General features: G+C 33.8%; 1 protein-coding gene across 1 annotated transcript in view; it reads right to left on the reverse strand.

The window, feature by feature from the left end:
* The window catches only part of GRIA2 (glutamate ionotropic receptor AMPA type subunit 2), a 178,617-nt gene that overhangs the window by 84,498 nt on the left and 76,292 nt on the right, over positions 1-17,827 (reverse strand). Inside the window, 2 exon segments of the mRNA XM_020994112.2 lie at positions 5,363-5,575; positions 5,578-5,601. Of these exon segments, the coding sequence (XP_020849771.1) occupies positions 5,363-5,575; positions 5,578-5,601 (237 nt within the window).

A 17,827-nucleotide genomic window follows, 5' to 3' on the forward strand; every position in this document is an offset into this window, starting at 1 on the left:
ACTTCTTTGGAGATTTTTGTAGAGTACCATGACTAATGCCCTTAAAGTAGTAATGGTAATACAATGGGAATACCCATATACCATCTACAGGATATATCTACCTCTGCTAAACAGGCACTTTCTTTGAAATAATAGCTGGTGTGGGAAACATGTATTAAAATTAAAGATAACATATCTATCCTTTTTTTAAATATTAGGCCCATCTGAAGGATTATTGAAAGATTGAAATAGAAATGGTATTTGTAATCATGGAAATTCAGTGCTATCATCTGACAGGCACAAGTAGGAATTTCAAGCATGGAGGGCAATTTGTAAATGGATTTCATCAAATGATAATTCTCAATCTGTTCCTTAGCAGTTCTATCTATAAATGAAAATGTAAATTATGGTGTTTTTTTTTTAAATCAGAATCTATTCAAGAAAGTGGCAGACTTTAAAACTAATTAATTCCACACACCAAAAGTCACTAATGGTCAACGCTGAATCTCTGTTACTTAAATCTGTCATTATTAAAGTGTGTAATTTGTAACTGGAAAAGCTAACACTAACATTTGTCACACAGCTAAAACTCTACTAGAGTGGTTCATTTTTGGAGTGGATTGATTTAATTTAATGGTAAGTCAATGCTAATGTTATTAAATCTATATGTAGGGCAGTAGTAGCTGATCCATAAATAGGTGGGCTACTTACCATCCTTTGTTACTGGAGATGATGCTACTGATTAACCATCAGAGGAACAAGGAGAAATATTCCCCTCTCTCCCATCTCCAGGAGTGGTGATAGATTTATACTTAGTCATTCAAATATTTCTATTCTGCTCGATTCCTTACAACCACCCGTATTCACTTTGCAAGATGGCTGGCTTGGATTAAGACTGTAGTTTGGGGCTAGAAAAAGTTAGCAAAGCTAGCTTCCAATAGTACTTAAACCTGTACTTATTTGGAAATTATTTGGAAATGAGATGATTGTGCTAGATTGTCTACAAGGTTCTATCTCCTTGTTCTAACTATATGTTCCTAGTATTCTATGATTCTGCGACCAACCAAAAACTCTAAAATTACTAGAAAACAGCATAAATAGGAAGTGCTAACACCCAAACTGTGTCTTACACAGAGGCAGAGAATAATCACACCCATTTTATAATTCAGAATTTTATAGGACTGAATTAAAGGATCATAAGCTCTAAGAGAGTGGTGTCAAATACAAATGGATTCCTATGGCCAGCATATCGACTTAGAAAACCACATATTAACATTATCTATGTCTATTATTTTTAAATTTTATTTTGTTAAATATTTCCTAATTACATTTTAACACATTTCTGGCTGCATTTAGGAGAATTGCTAGCTGAACATGTAGCCAGTGGTGGGTTCATGTACGATATGTCTGCTGAAAGGGACCTTAGAAGTTATCATGTCCAACTGTTTCATTTTACAGACAGGAAAACTAATTCAAAGAGAGATTAGATGATTGACCTAGATCACACAACTGGAATGTGTCTAAGTGGAATTCAACACCAGGCCTTCGTTATTCCAAGTTTAGCATTCTCTCCACTCTATAGAATTGTTGTCAAAGTCTCTCATTATGTGGGTTTTGACAAAGCTTGGAGTGTGGTACACATGGGAGAGTGGAAAGTGGCACTGATTTTGAGTCAGAGGACCATGATTTTAATCCTAGCTTTACATGTTACTGTTTGTATGATATCTCTGGGGCTGTTTCCTCTTGTCTAAAATAAAGGAATCAGAATGGATGGCCTCAAGTGTCCCTTCAAACCCTAAGATTATGTTCTTTTAATAGTAGGATCACAATTTTAGATCCTCAAGAAATATTGACCCTCAGCTCTAGCATTTATATACATTTGGAATGGATGTACATTCAATAAGAATAACATTTAAATGTCCACCATAGCTGAAATGACTATCTCATCTGGATGCAAAGATTTCTAATGGACCAGATCCAACTTATTATTGCCAAAACCTTTGCAATGAATGCCTGTGATAAAACAATATCATGAAAATGATACAAGCAGCATTGTAACTCAGGCAAGGAGACCAAGGCTTAGTCCAAGGGAGCTGAAATGTTGTGAGTATTGACTATGCTTTTATTCCTTCAGCAAGGTAAAACAACTGAGCCTAACACATAGTTATAATCATGATACATTGGTAGCTAAACCAAAGTCACATTTGGAGGCACTGGGACGGATTTACCAAGACCAAGTGAGATGCAGCTGTTGGGGTTTTTTTGTGTTTTTTTTTCCCTATCCTGTAGTCCTAGATCATGATAAAATGTTTAGGGTGATTCTCATTCTACCTTCTCTTACATTAAACAAACACATACACACTATTCATTTTATGAAAAAGAACGGAATTATACATATATCATTAACAGTATTCTTACCTCATCTAGACACTACAAAAAATATAATTTGGTAAGCTCCATGTGGTTCAAATTTGTGATTTTTACCAATGTAAAAGTCTGCCCTCTGGTACAGAAAATCTCCACACAACAGCAACTCCTTTTGGTATTTATAATCTTAAAGAGGTGCCTGGTTCATTCTGGTTGAATGACTTGGCCATGGTCACACAGCCATCATGCATAGTGTGTTTCAGAAAACAAGACATGTATGTAACTCTTTCTGACTCCAAAGTCAGTCACTGCTCTCAAGGAGCCCACATTCTAACTCACTATATCTTGTAATGCCAGAATGAGAAGGAACTACATGGATTTTTAGTCTAGGAGAAATAGTTTAGTTTTTCCCTTGTTTGTAATAGAATACAGGTTGAATATAAAATATAGTTTCAAAATTTAGATAATTAAATGAATATAAGCTCTTTTAGCACAGTAACCATCTCCCCTCTCTCTTTCTCTGTCTGTCTGTCTGTCTCTTCCTAGTGTATAACTCCTAGCACATACAGGTACTTAATAACTGTTTGTTGATTTGTTGAATCATTGCTCTGTAATGGGTCATTTAGGGAAACTTGGATTTTTTTTGGGGGGTGGTAGATCTCTAAGTTTTAGGCTGACATCAAGGAGCATAACCATATGCCCTTGGTGTCATTATCAGAGATAATGTGATTGAAAGAGAATAATGATTCCTATGCTACATTTGCCTTTCTGTTTAAAATAGGTACTAAAAAAAACACAAAAACTAGCTTTCTCATCTGAAATGTGACCCAAAGGAAAAGGAAGCAAAGAGACAAAAAAAGCTACGGCTTTTAAGAAACAAATAACTCATTAGGTAGAGGATGTCAGGCATTTCCCAATTACTTTGTGAGAGTCCTTACAGATGTACTTCTGAGAAAGGTTTCAGAGATAAGCCCTACCATCATAACGCTCAAATCAAAATTTATCAAAAACTACTTGACAATGTCTTTAGATTAAGTGAAAGGTTTTTAATAACACTTTAGTATAGGATTGGTTTCAACATCTTTCTATTACCAGAGATGCTTGAGCTCAATTGTATTTTCAGATTTAAATGGTTTTAAACCTTACCACTTAAAGCTTTATTTAGTATTTCCAAAAGAGAAGGCGCCAATCTACATTAGTAAAAGAAATTCTAACCAAGCATTCCTAACGTGAATTTTAAGAAGAATGAATAGAGACATGTAAGAAATGTTATGAGTTCCTCCATTAGTGTACTCATTAGCCTGAGTTCAACCTCAAGGGAGAACACCTTCCACACCCTCCCACACAGTGAAGTTTTTCAGGCTGCAGATAGGACAAGAGTTGGCAATAAGCAAGACTGGGAGGGGGTGGAGGTGGGGAAATTGTCAGCAAACGCTGAGCTATATAAATACTAGTCTTGCATTTGTAAGGTAACTGCTTCAGAATAATTCATCACATTGGAATCAACATTTGATCTAAATGTTCCATATATTATGCCATCCCATGAGAATAACAATATTCTCCCTTCCCAAAGGTGAATGAGAAATTTGTTGACACAAACACCTTCTTTGAGCTAATGTACTGGTTGTTCAGTGGAATATTATCATTTTCAGGTCCAGAAGGTTATCAGAGAATCCTATGTGATTCCTTAACTAAATACTCCTGACTCAGATGAGCCTGACCCATGTGGGCCAACTCATTGATCAATGGAGAATTGAGTGGCATCTACCATCTTTTGCGCCCTTGCGAGATGACCAGATGTACCATCTTGTGGCAAGAACAGTTTCTAATTTTCACTTGGAATTGCTGATGTTCTAGAAGCCTAATCAACAAAGTAAGCCTTCTAGGGAGAAGTTTACCCTTTGTAAAAAACTCCTTGGCTCCACTGACATGGAAATTTGAATTGGCTTCTAAAAGAACTAAAACTGACTGAAAAGGACAGAGGAAGCAAAGAGAAAAGCATTCCAAAATTATCAAAATTGCACAAGCACAATGATTTATTGTTATACCCAACTAACATTTTCACTAGAATTCTTCTCTTAAATAGTAATATAAATAAAATATTTCCCTGTATGTATATGTATGTATATATCTGTGTGTATGTATAGGCCTCAGGAAAATCTGAGTTCAAATATCACCTCTCATATTTATTGGAATATGGCAATGATCAGATCAATTAACCTCTCATGGCTCCAGACTACTTGCTAAAGCTATAAGCTCCCAAATAGATAGGGCTTCTTCATTAGGAGCTCCTGATATCAATAAATAACAAGTATGTTCTAAATATGTATATGTGGAGTACATACCCTGCACTTCTTTAGAACTATAAGGATCCCAATATTCAGGCCAACAGGGAGGAGGGAGAGACAGAGAGGTCTATATGTGCTGTAGTTTTATAGATAGATAGATATAGATAGATATATACTTATATAGATATAGATATATAGATATATACATACACACACATATATGTATATATATATACATATACATGCATATGTGTATACACATGGCATACATACATACATACATTCTTATATTTTGAATTTTATGTAAACCTCTCAGAAGTAGCCATCATCTTGTTTATTATGTAAAGTATTTTTTGGCTGGTGCTACATAATATCCAATGCACAAATATATGTAACACTTGGGAACATTACAAGTATTTACAGGTTTAGTATTTTGGACAAAATATCTGACTGACATGCTGTATTTTTCACTTCACATGAAAACATATCATCATTTTATACACAGTTACACTAATAAATTTAAATCCACAGATTTATTATTAGGATACCCCCAAAGCTGTGGAATGAGTATAACATTAAAATAATAATTTCTCATGTGATTTTTATCCTTTGTCCCAGAGCTATTCAAATTAATATATGCCATTGAGGTTCTATAACTTAGATATATCACCATAAATGTCAACGCAAGCTGTACTCACCCCAATCCAACAAAATCAGTGGCTTCTTACCTCGATCACTGTCATAAAGGTATGCAAATTTGTCCCACTGGTAGTATTCAATCAAGCTAAGAAGAGCTCCTTTGAGGTCAGGTCTCATCTGAATGACAAATGGATGTGTTCCATCTGTTGGGAAGCTGGGAGTGATGAAGGAGACATGAAGAGTTCCACAAAAGGATGTAATAGTATTTACAGACTTCTTGTCATAAAATCCAAAAATAGCATAACGCCTCTTGAAAACTGGGAGCAGACTAGAAGAGAAAAAGAAACACAGAGAAAGGGAGAGACTGAATCATTACAGAAATACACATTTATTTTAAATCTGCTACTCAACAAGATGTGATGACATGCATCTGTAATTCCTCCTACTGTTACATTGACACTAGAGGATTACCTGACCTTGAAGTTCTGAGCTCCAGGGTGAATAAAGCTGATTGGATATTTACACAAAGTGCACAACAAAGTGGCAAATCCCTGGAGAGTGGGTGACCACCAGGCTTTACAATAAGAAGCAAACTGGTCTTGGTCAGAAAAGGAGCTGGTCAAAGGTTCTGTATTGATCTGCAGTGGTACTGAGTCAATGGGTCACTTTACCTCTAGCCTGGGTAAGATAGAGTGACTCAATATCAAAAAATTAAAAAATAAAAATAAAAAATCCTTCTCTGACCCCAAACGTTTAATGTTGATTGCAAGTTATATATAATAGAAATTCTCAGTTTCTTAGATAGTCCTCTTTTTTCCAGTTTTTCCAAATATAAGAAAATACCCATTTGATTTGGTGTTTATCAAATTCATAATAAAATATTAAATTGAATGTTTATCTATACATATATATTAAACAGAATGACATATAATTACAGAAATGAATATTTCATTAAAAACTTCATTGATCAAATAATATTCTCTGTGTCAATATTTTGAGCACTCTGCTACATGTTATAAAGAAATGAAGATAAGGATGGGACCTGGACCTGAATTTTATTAGTATAAGGAACTCTCAGATAAGGAATCTCTTTCTCTCAATACAGGTCTATACCTCCTCTGAAACTTATATTCTTAGAAAGTGGCGTACCATACTGACGTGTTAAGTGACTTGCCGGGGTCACACAGTAAGTCTATGTCAGAGGAGGTCTTGAACTCAGGTCTTTTTGGCTCCGAAGCTAGCTGATTTATCTACCATACCATACTCCTAATATATGGTCCCTACTCCTAAGGAACACATATTTTAATTAAGAAGGAATTCAACAATGACAGAACAATCATCGTGAAATGGTATAATACTGAATCTAACTACAATTTTTAAAAATCAGTGAAGGAAAGGGTTAACATATGTTGGAGTAATGTACACAGGGAAAGTTTCTCAGAGGAGATAAGGTTGGGATGAGGCCTTAAATGATGACTAGAATTTGGAGAGATGGAGAGAAGGGGATTATGCCAATAGGTTATTAAGTTAATAGAAAAAAATACTCCAAAAACGAATACAATATTTCTCCATTTATCCAGTTGTCTGATTTCTAGTAACCTTCACCAACCACAGAACAAAGCAATGAACCTTGAGGGAAATGACAAAACTTCTACGTAGTTTGGAAGAGGGTTGTCACAAACTCCAGGAAGGGGGATTAGATTGCTAATACAGAAATTTTGACAGTCATGAGAAATGACAGTTAACAGCGAGGAATGAGATGGAAGAAACACCTACTAGGAAATATAGCAGTCAAGGGCTACTTAATGTAAAAATCAAGGACTCTGAATTCTTTAAGAGGTTCTAGAGGCTTCTCTGCAACATGTCATCATTAATACTGAAAATACAGATCCTTTGTCCTCAAAAAAAAAAAGCAATAAATGTTTCGTATCCCTAAAAGTATATAGACATTAAATATACTTCAAAAATTTGCATTACAATATGTCAAATACAACTTAAAGGTATAATGATCCTGAATCATTGCTGGTTCTGTCATGTGTGTTTGTAAGAGTGGAAATTTTGAGAGTCAGTGGCACCCATATAGAAGAGTAATACATTATGCATTGAATTTCCATCTTGATTTCAGTGCTTCTTAGCTGTATGACTAGGTTATGGCATTCATATCTCTTTGCAAAAGCTTTTATTTATTCATTCTTTCCTTCAATGATCTATTTATTTTCTTATTTATTCATTTAATTTTATCAAAATGGGAATATGATAATACATAACTTCTTATCTAAAAGATTTTGTAAGAATTAGTTGTATAGAAATTTGGAAACTTACTGATCACTACAGAGTAAAAATATACTTAATACAATAGCACTATTTTAATCATTTGCCATCATTGGTGGATAGGGAGAGAGTTCTGCATAAATAAAATTTACAAATTATTGAAACTTTTAATCTGAAGATTTGTTAACCAACCAATGAAACCAAAAGTAACACAAGCTACCAAAATAATTTCCCCAAGTGATACCAAATATTACTTTGTTTTGGAGATGATCAAATATGATAGTATGTATTCAGTGCTTTGCAAACTCGAAAAAGCCATATTAAATTTATTGTTTTATTTTTATCAAGAGTCAGTATGTCATAGTCAATAGAGAATCTTTCTTGGAGTAATTAAGCTCCAGGTTCAAATCCTTTGTCTTATACTTTGGTTATGTACCCTGTGCATGTCACTTAACCTTTGAATATCTCTGACTAAAACTATAAGTTAGTCACCTGCAGGTTGGGAGACAGGAAAGACCTCTTAAATAATATAATATTTGAGCTGTCTTACATGGAAACAAGAGTTGAAGGTGAGAAATTATCCTAGGCACGAGGGACAGTTAATGAAAAGTCAGAGAGATGGGAAATGGACCATCTGGGTAAAGAACAGCGAGTAGACCAGTATTACTGTAGGTGGAATGAATAAAGTGAAAAACTGGAAAGGTCTAAAAAGGCTATGTTGTGAAGAACTTTAAGTGACCAAAAATAACTTATATTTGGTCCTAGAAGTCATAGGGAACCATTGTAGTTTATTTAGAAGGTGGCAGGGGGTGGAGAGGGGAAGATCAGATGTAAGTTTTGGTAAAAATCATGATAGCAGCTAGAAGGAAGACGGATCGGAGTGGGGAGAAATTCCAGGAAGACTAATTTGAAGACTATTACAATAGTCCAGTGTGAGGTGATGAAAGTCTGAACCATAGTGTTATTTATGTGAATAGAGAGAAAGGAGCAAGTAGGAGAGCTATCATGGAAGTAAAGGTACAAGATTTGCAAGCTGATTAGATATATAAAATGAGTGAGAGGGAGGAGTTAAGGATGAAGCAGATTGTATATTGAGTGAGTGAGTGAATGTTGGCCTCTTGAAAACAATAGGGAAGATTAGAAAAGAAATAGATGGAGAGGAAAGATAATTGATTCTGTTTTGTACGTGTTGAGATTGAGTTGGGAGGGAAAGTGTGAATGAAGAGGTTTTGTTTTTGTCAAGGGAAAGGGCTACCTCTTCATCAAGGACTGGGATTAAGGAGGATATCGTGGAGGATAATGTCAGAGGGATATGACAGAAAAGATGGAGCCCCGGATGAATAACTTCGTTTTTCTTTTCTTGTGGTTGTTGTTGTTTGTTAGGGAAGTTAGAGGCAACATCTTTAGGTAAGAGAGTGGAGGAAAGGATGTTTTGTGAGACCTAAGGATAAAATAGGAGGTTTGGAATACAGGAGATTTGTGTCAAATTAGATTATTATTATGATTAATATGAACACCAGAACTGCACAGAATCCAATCCTAAGACAATGCTTAATGAGTGAACTTCATTCTCTTCTGAAATTGGTTGAAGTAAACTGTTGGTAAAAAAAAGGCTGAATATGTCTTTGCCAATGCCTTGCTCATCTAATCCATCAGCTGCTTTATAATCTTATTCTATGCTCCTTGAATTTACTCACTTTAGTTTTCTGGCCTTCCAAAAATATGTTCCATATCACTTGTATTTTCTATAATAAACTAACACATCATATTCCTTCATCTCATCTTTCATCACTTATCTTCCACATACTAAACTGACATTTCCATGAGATCAGATAATTATCTTCTACATCATTTCATACATATACATATACATATATATACATATACATATATATATATATATAATATATATATACATACACACACACACACACACACACACACACATATATATACATATATATATTGAAAGGCAGTCTGTAATATGACAGACCATGGACTGGCCTTAAAGTAAAAAAGACCTAGACCTAAGTTTTTCCTTCTTTCTTTCTTCCTTTTTTTGACATTTACTATGTGTGTGATCCTGACAATTCAGTTAATCTCTCAGTGCATGATTAGCAAACAAGCTGATGATCTGTATTTAGAAAGGGAATACTTAAATTGAGATTTTCCTGTATTTTAATGGAATCACAGGTCCCTAAGACTTAACATCACCAAGTTACATCTGTAGTGATGCATATGTACACACACACACACACACACACACACATACACACACACACATACATATACCATCATCATCAGGATTTTCCTATATTTTAATGAAATCACAAGTCTTGAAGATCCACCTCTAAATATAGATTGATAGATATACTGATTAACCTTTTGAGGGTAAACCTGTGATTTCATCTAAATATAGAAAAATTCTGTTAATATATGCATACCTATATGTGAGTATGTATACAGATAAATACACATGCATATATATGTTAGTTTATGCATTTTTAGATTCAAAGTGAGTTCCTGCTACTTAGCCAATTTCTCTATTATTTACTGACTCTATTGTTACATACATATAATAAACATGTTTTAAATAACTTTTAATGGGCCTAATAACAATATCCATCCTTCATAAAGATAAAAATCACTAATTACCTATGTGATATTGATTAAGATGCTTAATCACTGAGTGATCCAGTAAGCTTCCTAAGTCACAATAGACCAGTTACTGGTCTATATTCATAAAGAGAGTTTCTACATAAGCATTTTCCTATATTTGATGAAATCACAAATTATGACTCACTTGAGAGTATTAAATGTATACACAAATTTATATACACTATGAAAAGATAGTTCCTTTTTACCTAACTTTTAAGCAATTCATAGATTATTTATTGCCACTATGTGTTTTGGACATAACTTTTAATGTACTTGGTGATGGTATTTATCCTTCATATAAATGAAACAATCCTTTACCATTCCCTCCAAGGTAAGTCCTTCAGTGGGACCTCATTATGTATGTGTCTTATAGTGTTCAGAAACTAGCAATTCCCTCTGTCACAGAAAAGGAAGCCCCTTATATAATTTTCTCTACGTCTGTTTCCTTTTGTTTTTCTCTATAGTCTCATCTCATCTAGACATTCATCAAAACCAAATAGCTTATGCGGTACACATCTTGATAAGGGATGCTATTCTTTTTTCAGATATATCAATGTGCCCTGCTTTTTAATACTGTTGCATTCCAACATCTCTTACCATCCTATTGGCAATGTTTTCTTACTACAATTTTTTGCCACTTAGGCAGGCCTCAGTGATTCCAAGTGTATGGCAGTCCTCTTGAAACAGCTACAGCTATTAATTCTGCTTTCATATTGCTGTTTTCTCGCACTGATTTGCATTAGTGTACTCCTGGTATTTGTCCAAGCTAAAAGGCAACTCTTATTTCAATGCTGGTAGTTCCATTAACTGTCCATCTTTAGCCCTATGATTTTTTTTGTAACTTATTTGTTAATGTGGACTAGTCTACCTCAAAATGACAAAGTTATTGAGTGTACTGTTGTAGACAAAGTAATTAGGAGATTAAGGAAAAAGTGCTTTCCTTAGATTTTTGGTTGCTTTATCCTATAGTCTCTTTTGTTTTCCCCTTTTGAATTTTAAAATATCTGCCTAACATTTTATATTAGTGTGTAATATTTCTCTACTGAAACTAAGGAATTCAATATTTTTTTTCAATGGTGAGTCATGCTTCTAACTCTAGGTAAATTCTAGGTCATTTTTACCTTCGAAATTAGTCGTTGAGGAAAGTCAACCTTTAAAAATTTTCATTTCCTCTAATTATAGTATTTTGGCTCTCAAGAAGTGAGTTTTTGTTTTTGTTTTAACCAATATGATAAAATACATAAAAGGTAATAATGGATAAATACATAAAAGGTAATAAGGATAGAGAGCTAGCTTTGGAGTCTGGAAGACCTGGATTTAAGTCCTGCTACCAACATACATTGGCTATATAACAGTGGACAATCTCTCAGTGCACCAAGAAACTTTCTAAGGCAATAAATTATTGAGTAGTTGCAGATCTGCATTGATAATGGCAATTTCCTCCTAGTATGTGCCATGCTTAGTTTGAAGAACACAAAATCATCCATGTTACCTATCTTGTATATGGCATCCTGGGAGGCAGAGAAATAGGACAGACACTCTTTCAATTTCCCTTTTAATTCTCCGTCTATCCAATAATCCTGTAGAACAATTTAAAAAGGCCTGGAATGATTGTACAGATTAGTAGCATAATTATATTTATGTCTAGAGAAACACAATCTCAATTCTAATCACTAAGGAGTAAAGAGGCTTTCACTGAGTCATGGTACTTTAATTACAGGTTTAATATTAGGTGGTGAAGAACTCAGCAAAGGTTAAACCCTTTCAGAAGACACTTTAGGTCAAATGAGAAAAAGGATAATCTCCTGGGTGTAAATATCTTGCTGATTATTCAGTTTCTGTCATAAGCCCAGATGACAAAATTCAGTAACAGTGCTGATCAAGGCAGTACAGTCACGTCTTTATCTCTTGGGTCATTCTGTTCATTGCTGTTTCTTGTCTGGCACCCATAACACTGTCTGGAGAATTGCAGGCATCTGTTTAGAGGGAGGGATGGTAACAGGGCACATATCACCCTTGTATTATGTCTTTCTATTCCTAAATCCCCTGACAGATGTCTACTTGGAGATTCTTTGGGATATGTCTCAAGTATTACAAGCTTTTTCTTGAAAAACAGAATCTTCACTACCACATCTTATGTAGAGTTTTTTAGCCTGTAATATTGCAGGAGTATTTAACATTGGCTATCACTTGAGCAGCTGGGTGGTGCAGTGGATAGAGTGCTGGGCCTGGAGCCAGGAAGATTCATCTTCATGAGTTCAAATATAGCCTCAGACACTTACTAGCTGTGTGACCATAGGCAAGTCACTTAATCGTGTTTCCCTCAGTTTCCTCATCTGTGAAATGAGCTGGAGAAGGAAATGGCAAACCACTCTAGTATCTTTGCCAAGAAAACCCCAGATGGGCTCATGAAGAGTCAGACATGACTGAAATGACTTAAAGAACAACAACAGTCATCACTTGGCTATTCTATTCCCAAGAGAAAGAAAGACTCAACTGAGCTTCTCTCTTTTCTTCCACTAACTAACAAATTTATCCAATATTCTATTGCTTGTATTTCCATTGCCCCACCAGGCACTCATTCCTTCATATCTTCCAGTTTGGCTTCCATTCTATTAAAATGGTGATTCTGAGCATCCCTGATAAACTAATCACAAAATCCAAATGCCTTAACTTTAAACAGCAGAACTAAGTAACATACATTACATTTAGGTTCACTTAAAATTGAATTTCTACCTAAAATAAATATATCTACAAATTTTTATTGGTAACTCCTATATCTTATATTCTATTTTCTGTTCATTCATTTTATTTATATTAGTGTTCTAAACACTTAGCAACTGGCACGTAGTAGGTGCTTAATAAATGCTTTTTTGCTATCTAAATCACACAGGTTGTAAAAAGCAGATCTAAGATTCAAACCCATCTGACTCCAAAGCCAGTGGTTACTACATGCTGCTTTGTTCTATTTAGATCAGGGGTGGGGAACCTAAAGCCCCAAGGTCCCTAGGTGACCTTCTAGGTCCTTGAGTGAGGCCTTTTGACTGAGTCCAAGTTTTACAAAACAAATCCTTTTATTAAGGGGATTTGTTCTGTGAAGTTTGGGTTCAGTCAATGGTCCAAAATTGAGGACCTACAGGGCCACATGTGGCCTCAAGGCTGCAGGTTTCTTTACCCCTGATCTAGATCATAACTAAATGGAAAATATGGACTTTATCTCATACCTCTCCATGGCTCTCACTTTACTTTGCACAGAGCTCTGTGATTTTAAATCAACTTGATGAAAAAGTTGGGGAAAAAGTAGAGTAATCGTTACTTTCAGGTACTTGTTAGAATAACCTTTGTCAAAGCTGAGAATAAAAGAGTCTGCTCTTCCTTCATTGTCCATGCCTCATGATGGCTATAGTTGCTTCATTGGTGCTTTCTCATTCATCATGGCTCACAACGGCCCTGAGAGAAAAGCTCTTGATCATTATTACTGTTACAGCACAATCAGCAACTTTAGGGTAATTACTGCAAGTATCCCAATTTGACAGTTGTTTCCTTGTTTGTTTGCTTTAATTTTTTTTTAATGGAGAAAAGGATATGCAGAAGTGACTTTCCTCTCAAGGTATTTGTGTGAAGTGGCAAATACAACTGGGAATGTCTAGATTAAATGGCTTTTTGACAAATATGACAATTCTCTAGCATCTTATCCTTTATGCTCATGTTGATGTTAGCTTTGTGATGATGTGTCCTTTATTGTCCAATGCTTCTCAGTATAAGTGGACAGCACAAGTAAATAAACATTGATGAGAATGATTTAGTAGTAAGGAAATCCCTCTCCAAGAAACATGTTGAATATCAACACTGGGAAAATGCCTTGGATTTAGCCTCTGTCTTTTCTTCAGAAATGTTTGCAAAAGAAAAAAATAATTTCAATTATCTTCAATACGTCATTTACCAACCTTTCTGTGGTACACAAGTACAGAAAGGTGAGCATGAGAAACAATATGGTGTGATAAAAAAAAAACACTGTATTGAGTAAGACACTTAACCTCTATCAGTTTCAGTTTTTGTGTGTTGATCTCAGAATGTTGTGAGGTTCAAATAATGTATGTAAAGTACTTTGAAACTTTAACATAAATGTCATTCATTGCTATCATTAGCATGGTAAAATTCGAAGAACATGTGAGATATTACACAGAAAAAGCAATTGAATAGAAATACTGCACATAGATAAGCTAAGAAGTGAAAGCCTCTCAAAAGAACATGATGAAATAAACAAAAAAAAACCTGAATACCATATTTTAAGAAATCATAAAAGATAATTCCCTGAAATAATAAAACTAGAAGGCAAAGTGAAAATCAATAGATACCACAGAACAGTTACCTCCAAGTTTTCTCACTCAGAAATATGATTACTAAACTATAGAACTCTCAGGTCAAAAAGGAAATATTCAAAATGGTTAGGAAAAGGCAGAATACATACTGAAGAACCTCAATCAAAATCATAGAAGATTGCATATTAGACTAAGAAAAGAAATATTAGACCATAATGTACAAAAATGGAAAGAAAAAATAACATCCTATAAAAGATGATCATAATTCTACAGGGAAAGAAATTGGGCATTTAACAAAATCAGTGAGTTTGAGGAAGTCCTTTTGAGAAAACTTGATTTGAGAAGAGCGACAAAACAAACTCAAGAAAGGTTGAAAAAAAATGAATAACTTGAAAGACTGAAGTGTTGGTCTACTGCTGATATGCTAAAAGGAGGAGGAAAAAATATGGTCCCTTTAGAGTCCTATTCATTGAGAGAGAGAATAAAGAGGAAACAATCTCTGGGACACAGTATTCAAAAACAAAATATTTTAAAAAAGAATCATATTAGGGATGGAGAAGAGAAAGGAGAAACTAGCTCTTATAATTAGAGCATAACAGAGAATTGATTATTCCAACAATAAGACAGGTATCAATTGTGAGAAGATATCATGAGCATTCTCATATATACATATGTATAAAATAGTGGCAGAAGTACAATAATGTAAACAAGGGACTGGAGGAGTATTTGATCAGAAGGGTGGTGTTATAGAGGATATTTCCTCTAGCACAACTAATTATTATAGCTACAGAGGGCTGATTAATAAAGGAGGTGAAGATAAAAGGTCTGAGCTGAGATGGAAAGGGAAATAAAGCAGCCTAGGATCAGCCTTTTCTAAGCATTACAGATTACAACCATTTAGTACTGATTGTTTTTATTTATTTATTTCAAAAGGAGAGATGGTGTGAGAAGAAATAGTATAAAATGTTTGATGGAGAGAAAAAAAATCTTTAAAAGCATAATATGAATGTATAAATTAGGCCCTTAAAAAGATGTTATAGAAGATTAGAAAACAAAGCCCAACAATAGGCTGCAAATAAGAAACATATGTAAAGATTCTAGGTAATTTCAAATAGTCAAATTATGATGTATCACCTGAATCCAAAAAGAAAACAGAAACATCAATCATGATCTCAAATAAAGCAACAACAAATATTTATATATATATATATATATATATATATATATATATATATATATACACACACACACACACACACACACACACACACACACACACACACACACATACATATATATATTCAAGAGAAACAAAGCACATTTACATTAAGCCTAGAAGGACCACAGAAACTAAAAAGGTCAGCATAGGATAGCTGTGTTGTATCATAGATCAAGAATGGGAAAAAAAAATCAGAGGTCATCTATTTCAACCCTCTCAATTTATAGATAGGGAAACTAAGCTCTAGGGAAATTGAGTTACCCATAAAAGGTCACAAAGATAATAACTATCTGAGTTGGGATTGAATGTTATCCTTAGAAACAAAAACTGCTATACTCAATTATATGCACAGAAAACCGAACAACTAAATAAAAAAAAAATTTGCAACATATGAAACAGAGAATCTAAACAATCCAACCTCAGAATAAAAAAAAAGTAAGTAAAAGATGAACTCTCAAAGGAAAAGATTTCCTCTTATAGATAAATTTACTGGTCAATTCTATCAAACATTTAAAGGACAAATAAATTCTATGTTAAATTACCTTCACAAAAATAGAAGGGGAAAGGCACTTTGCCGAACTAGTCCTATGAAACAAATAGATTGAGGTTCTTAAACTATAGAGAAATATTTCAGAGATTGAATAGACTAACATAATTAATGGACATTGATGGGAAAATAATAAATAATTTCTTGGTGAAGAAGAAATTAATTTTCAAGTATACAGAATTATTTTAAAATTATATAGTATAAATAGCAGGAATACATATATGCTTTAACATTAGAAAAATGAAATATATCATCATAATGATGTAATTAAACATGATTACATTAATATGTAGAGAAATCTTGAAAAATATGGCATTCATTTATGCTAAAATAGCAAGACATTAAGAGAATTTTTGCTTACTCTTATCAAACAGTATCTGTAGCATGCCATGAATGAACCATATGTGGGATATGCAAAAACTAGAACAAACACTGATAAAATAAAGGGTAAAACAAGGGCCTTATGATCTCTACTATTATTTAGCATAGTAGTAGAATTGCTACCAATAGGAAGAAGAGAAGAAAAAAATTGAATGAATAAATGTTGAACAGATGTCAAAATTGTTACTATTTGCAGATGACATAATGGCTTACTTATAGAATCTCAGAAGTCAACAACAAAAAATCATTTTAATTAATAACTTCAGTAGTACAGATAAATACAAAATAAACCCACAAAATTATAAACTTTTTTGTATATTGCTTATAAAACTCAGTAAAATAGAGATTTCGTTAAAATAACTATTAAACAAAATACTTGTGAACTAACTTACTAAAACACACTTGAGACCTATATAAATGCAATTTTAAAGCACTCTATACAGCAATAAAGAGTTAAAAATATCAAGTAAGATATTCATTGTCAGTGACTGGGCTAAAGCAATACAGTGAATACCAAAAGATTATCTAAATTAGTTTACAATTTTAGTGCTAAGGGAATCAAACTGCCAACTGGGCAGAAGAGTAAGTGAACTTATTTGGAGAAATCAAATGTTAAGAATATGAAAGGATGTTAAGGGGAAAAAAAAAACCAAATATTAGAAAGAGGGGCCTTGGAAATACCAAATGTCAAACTATGCTACAAAGCACTAATTATTAAAATGGTTTGGCAACAGACTTAGAAAATATAAAAACAGATCAGTGTAATACTAACTTATTAGATATAAAATAAAAAATACAGTATTTTCATTTCACTTCTAAGGATTTCAAAGCATTCTTATATGTGTTACCTATTTCATCCTCATAATAACCCTGTGAAGTAAGGGGTATTATTATCCCATTTTACAAAGGAAGAAATGGAAGAAAAGGGAGATCAAGTGACTTGCCTAGGATCATATAGCTCATAAATTGTCTAAGGCAAAATTCAAATTCAAGTTTTCCTGAGTATTATTCTTTATCCATTGTGCCAATTAGCTGCACAAATAAGAAAGACAAGCAATTAATCATACCATCAGAGTTTGGATAAATCCACTGATTCAAGCTACTTAGGAAGAAATGCCTCATTCAATATGAACTACTAAACAGCACTCAAGTTATG

The sequence above is a fragment of the Phascolarctos cinereus genome, unplaced genomic scaffold (genome assembly GCF_003287225.1).
Source record: "Phascolarctos cinereus isolate Bilbo 61053 unplaced genomic scaffold, phaCin_HiC Scaffold_9;HRSCAF=440, whole genome shotgun sequence".
NCBI lineage: Eukaryota > Metazoa > Chordata > Mammalia > Diprotodontia > Phascolarctidae > Phascolarctos > Phascolarctos cinereus.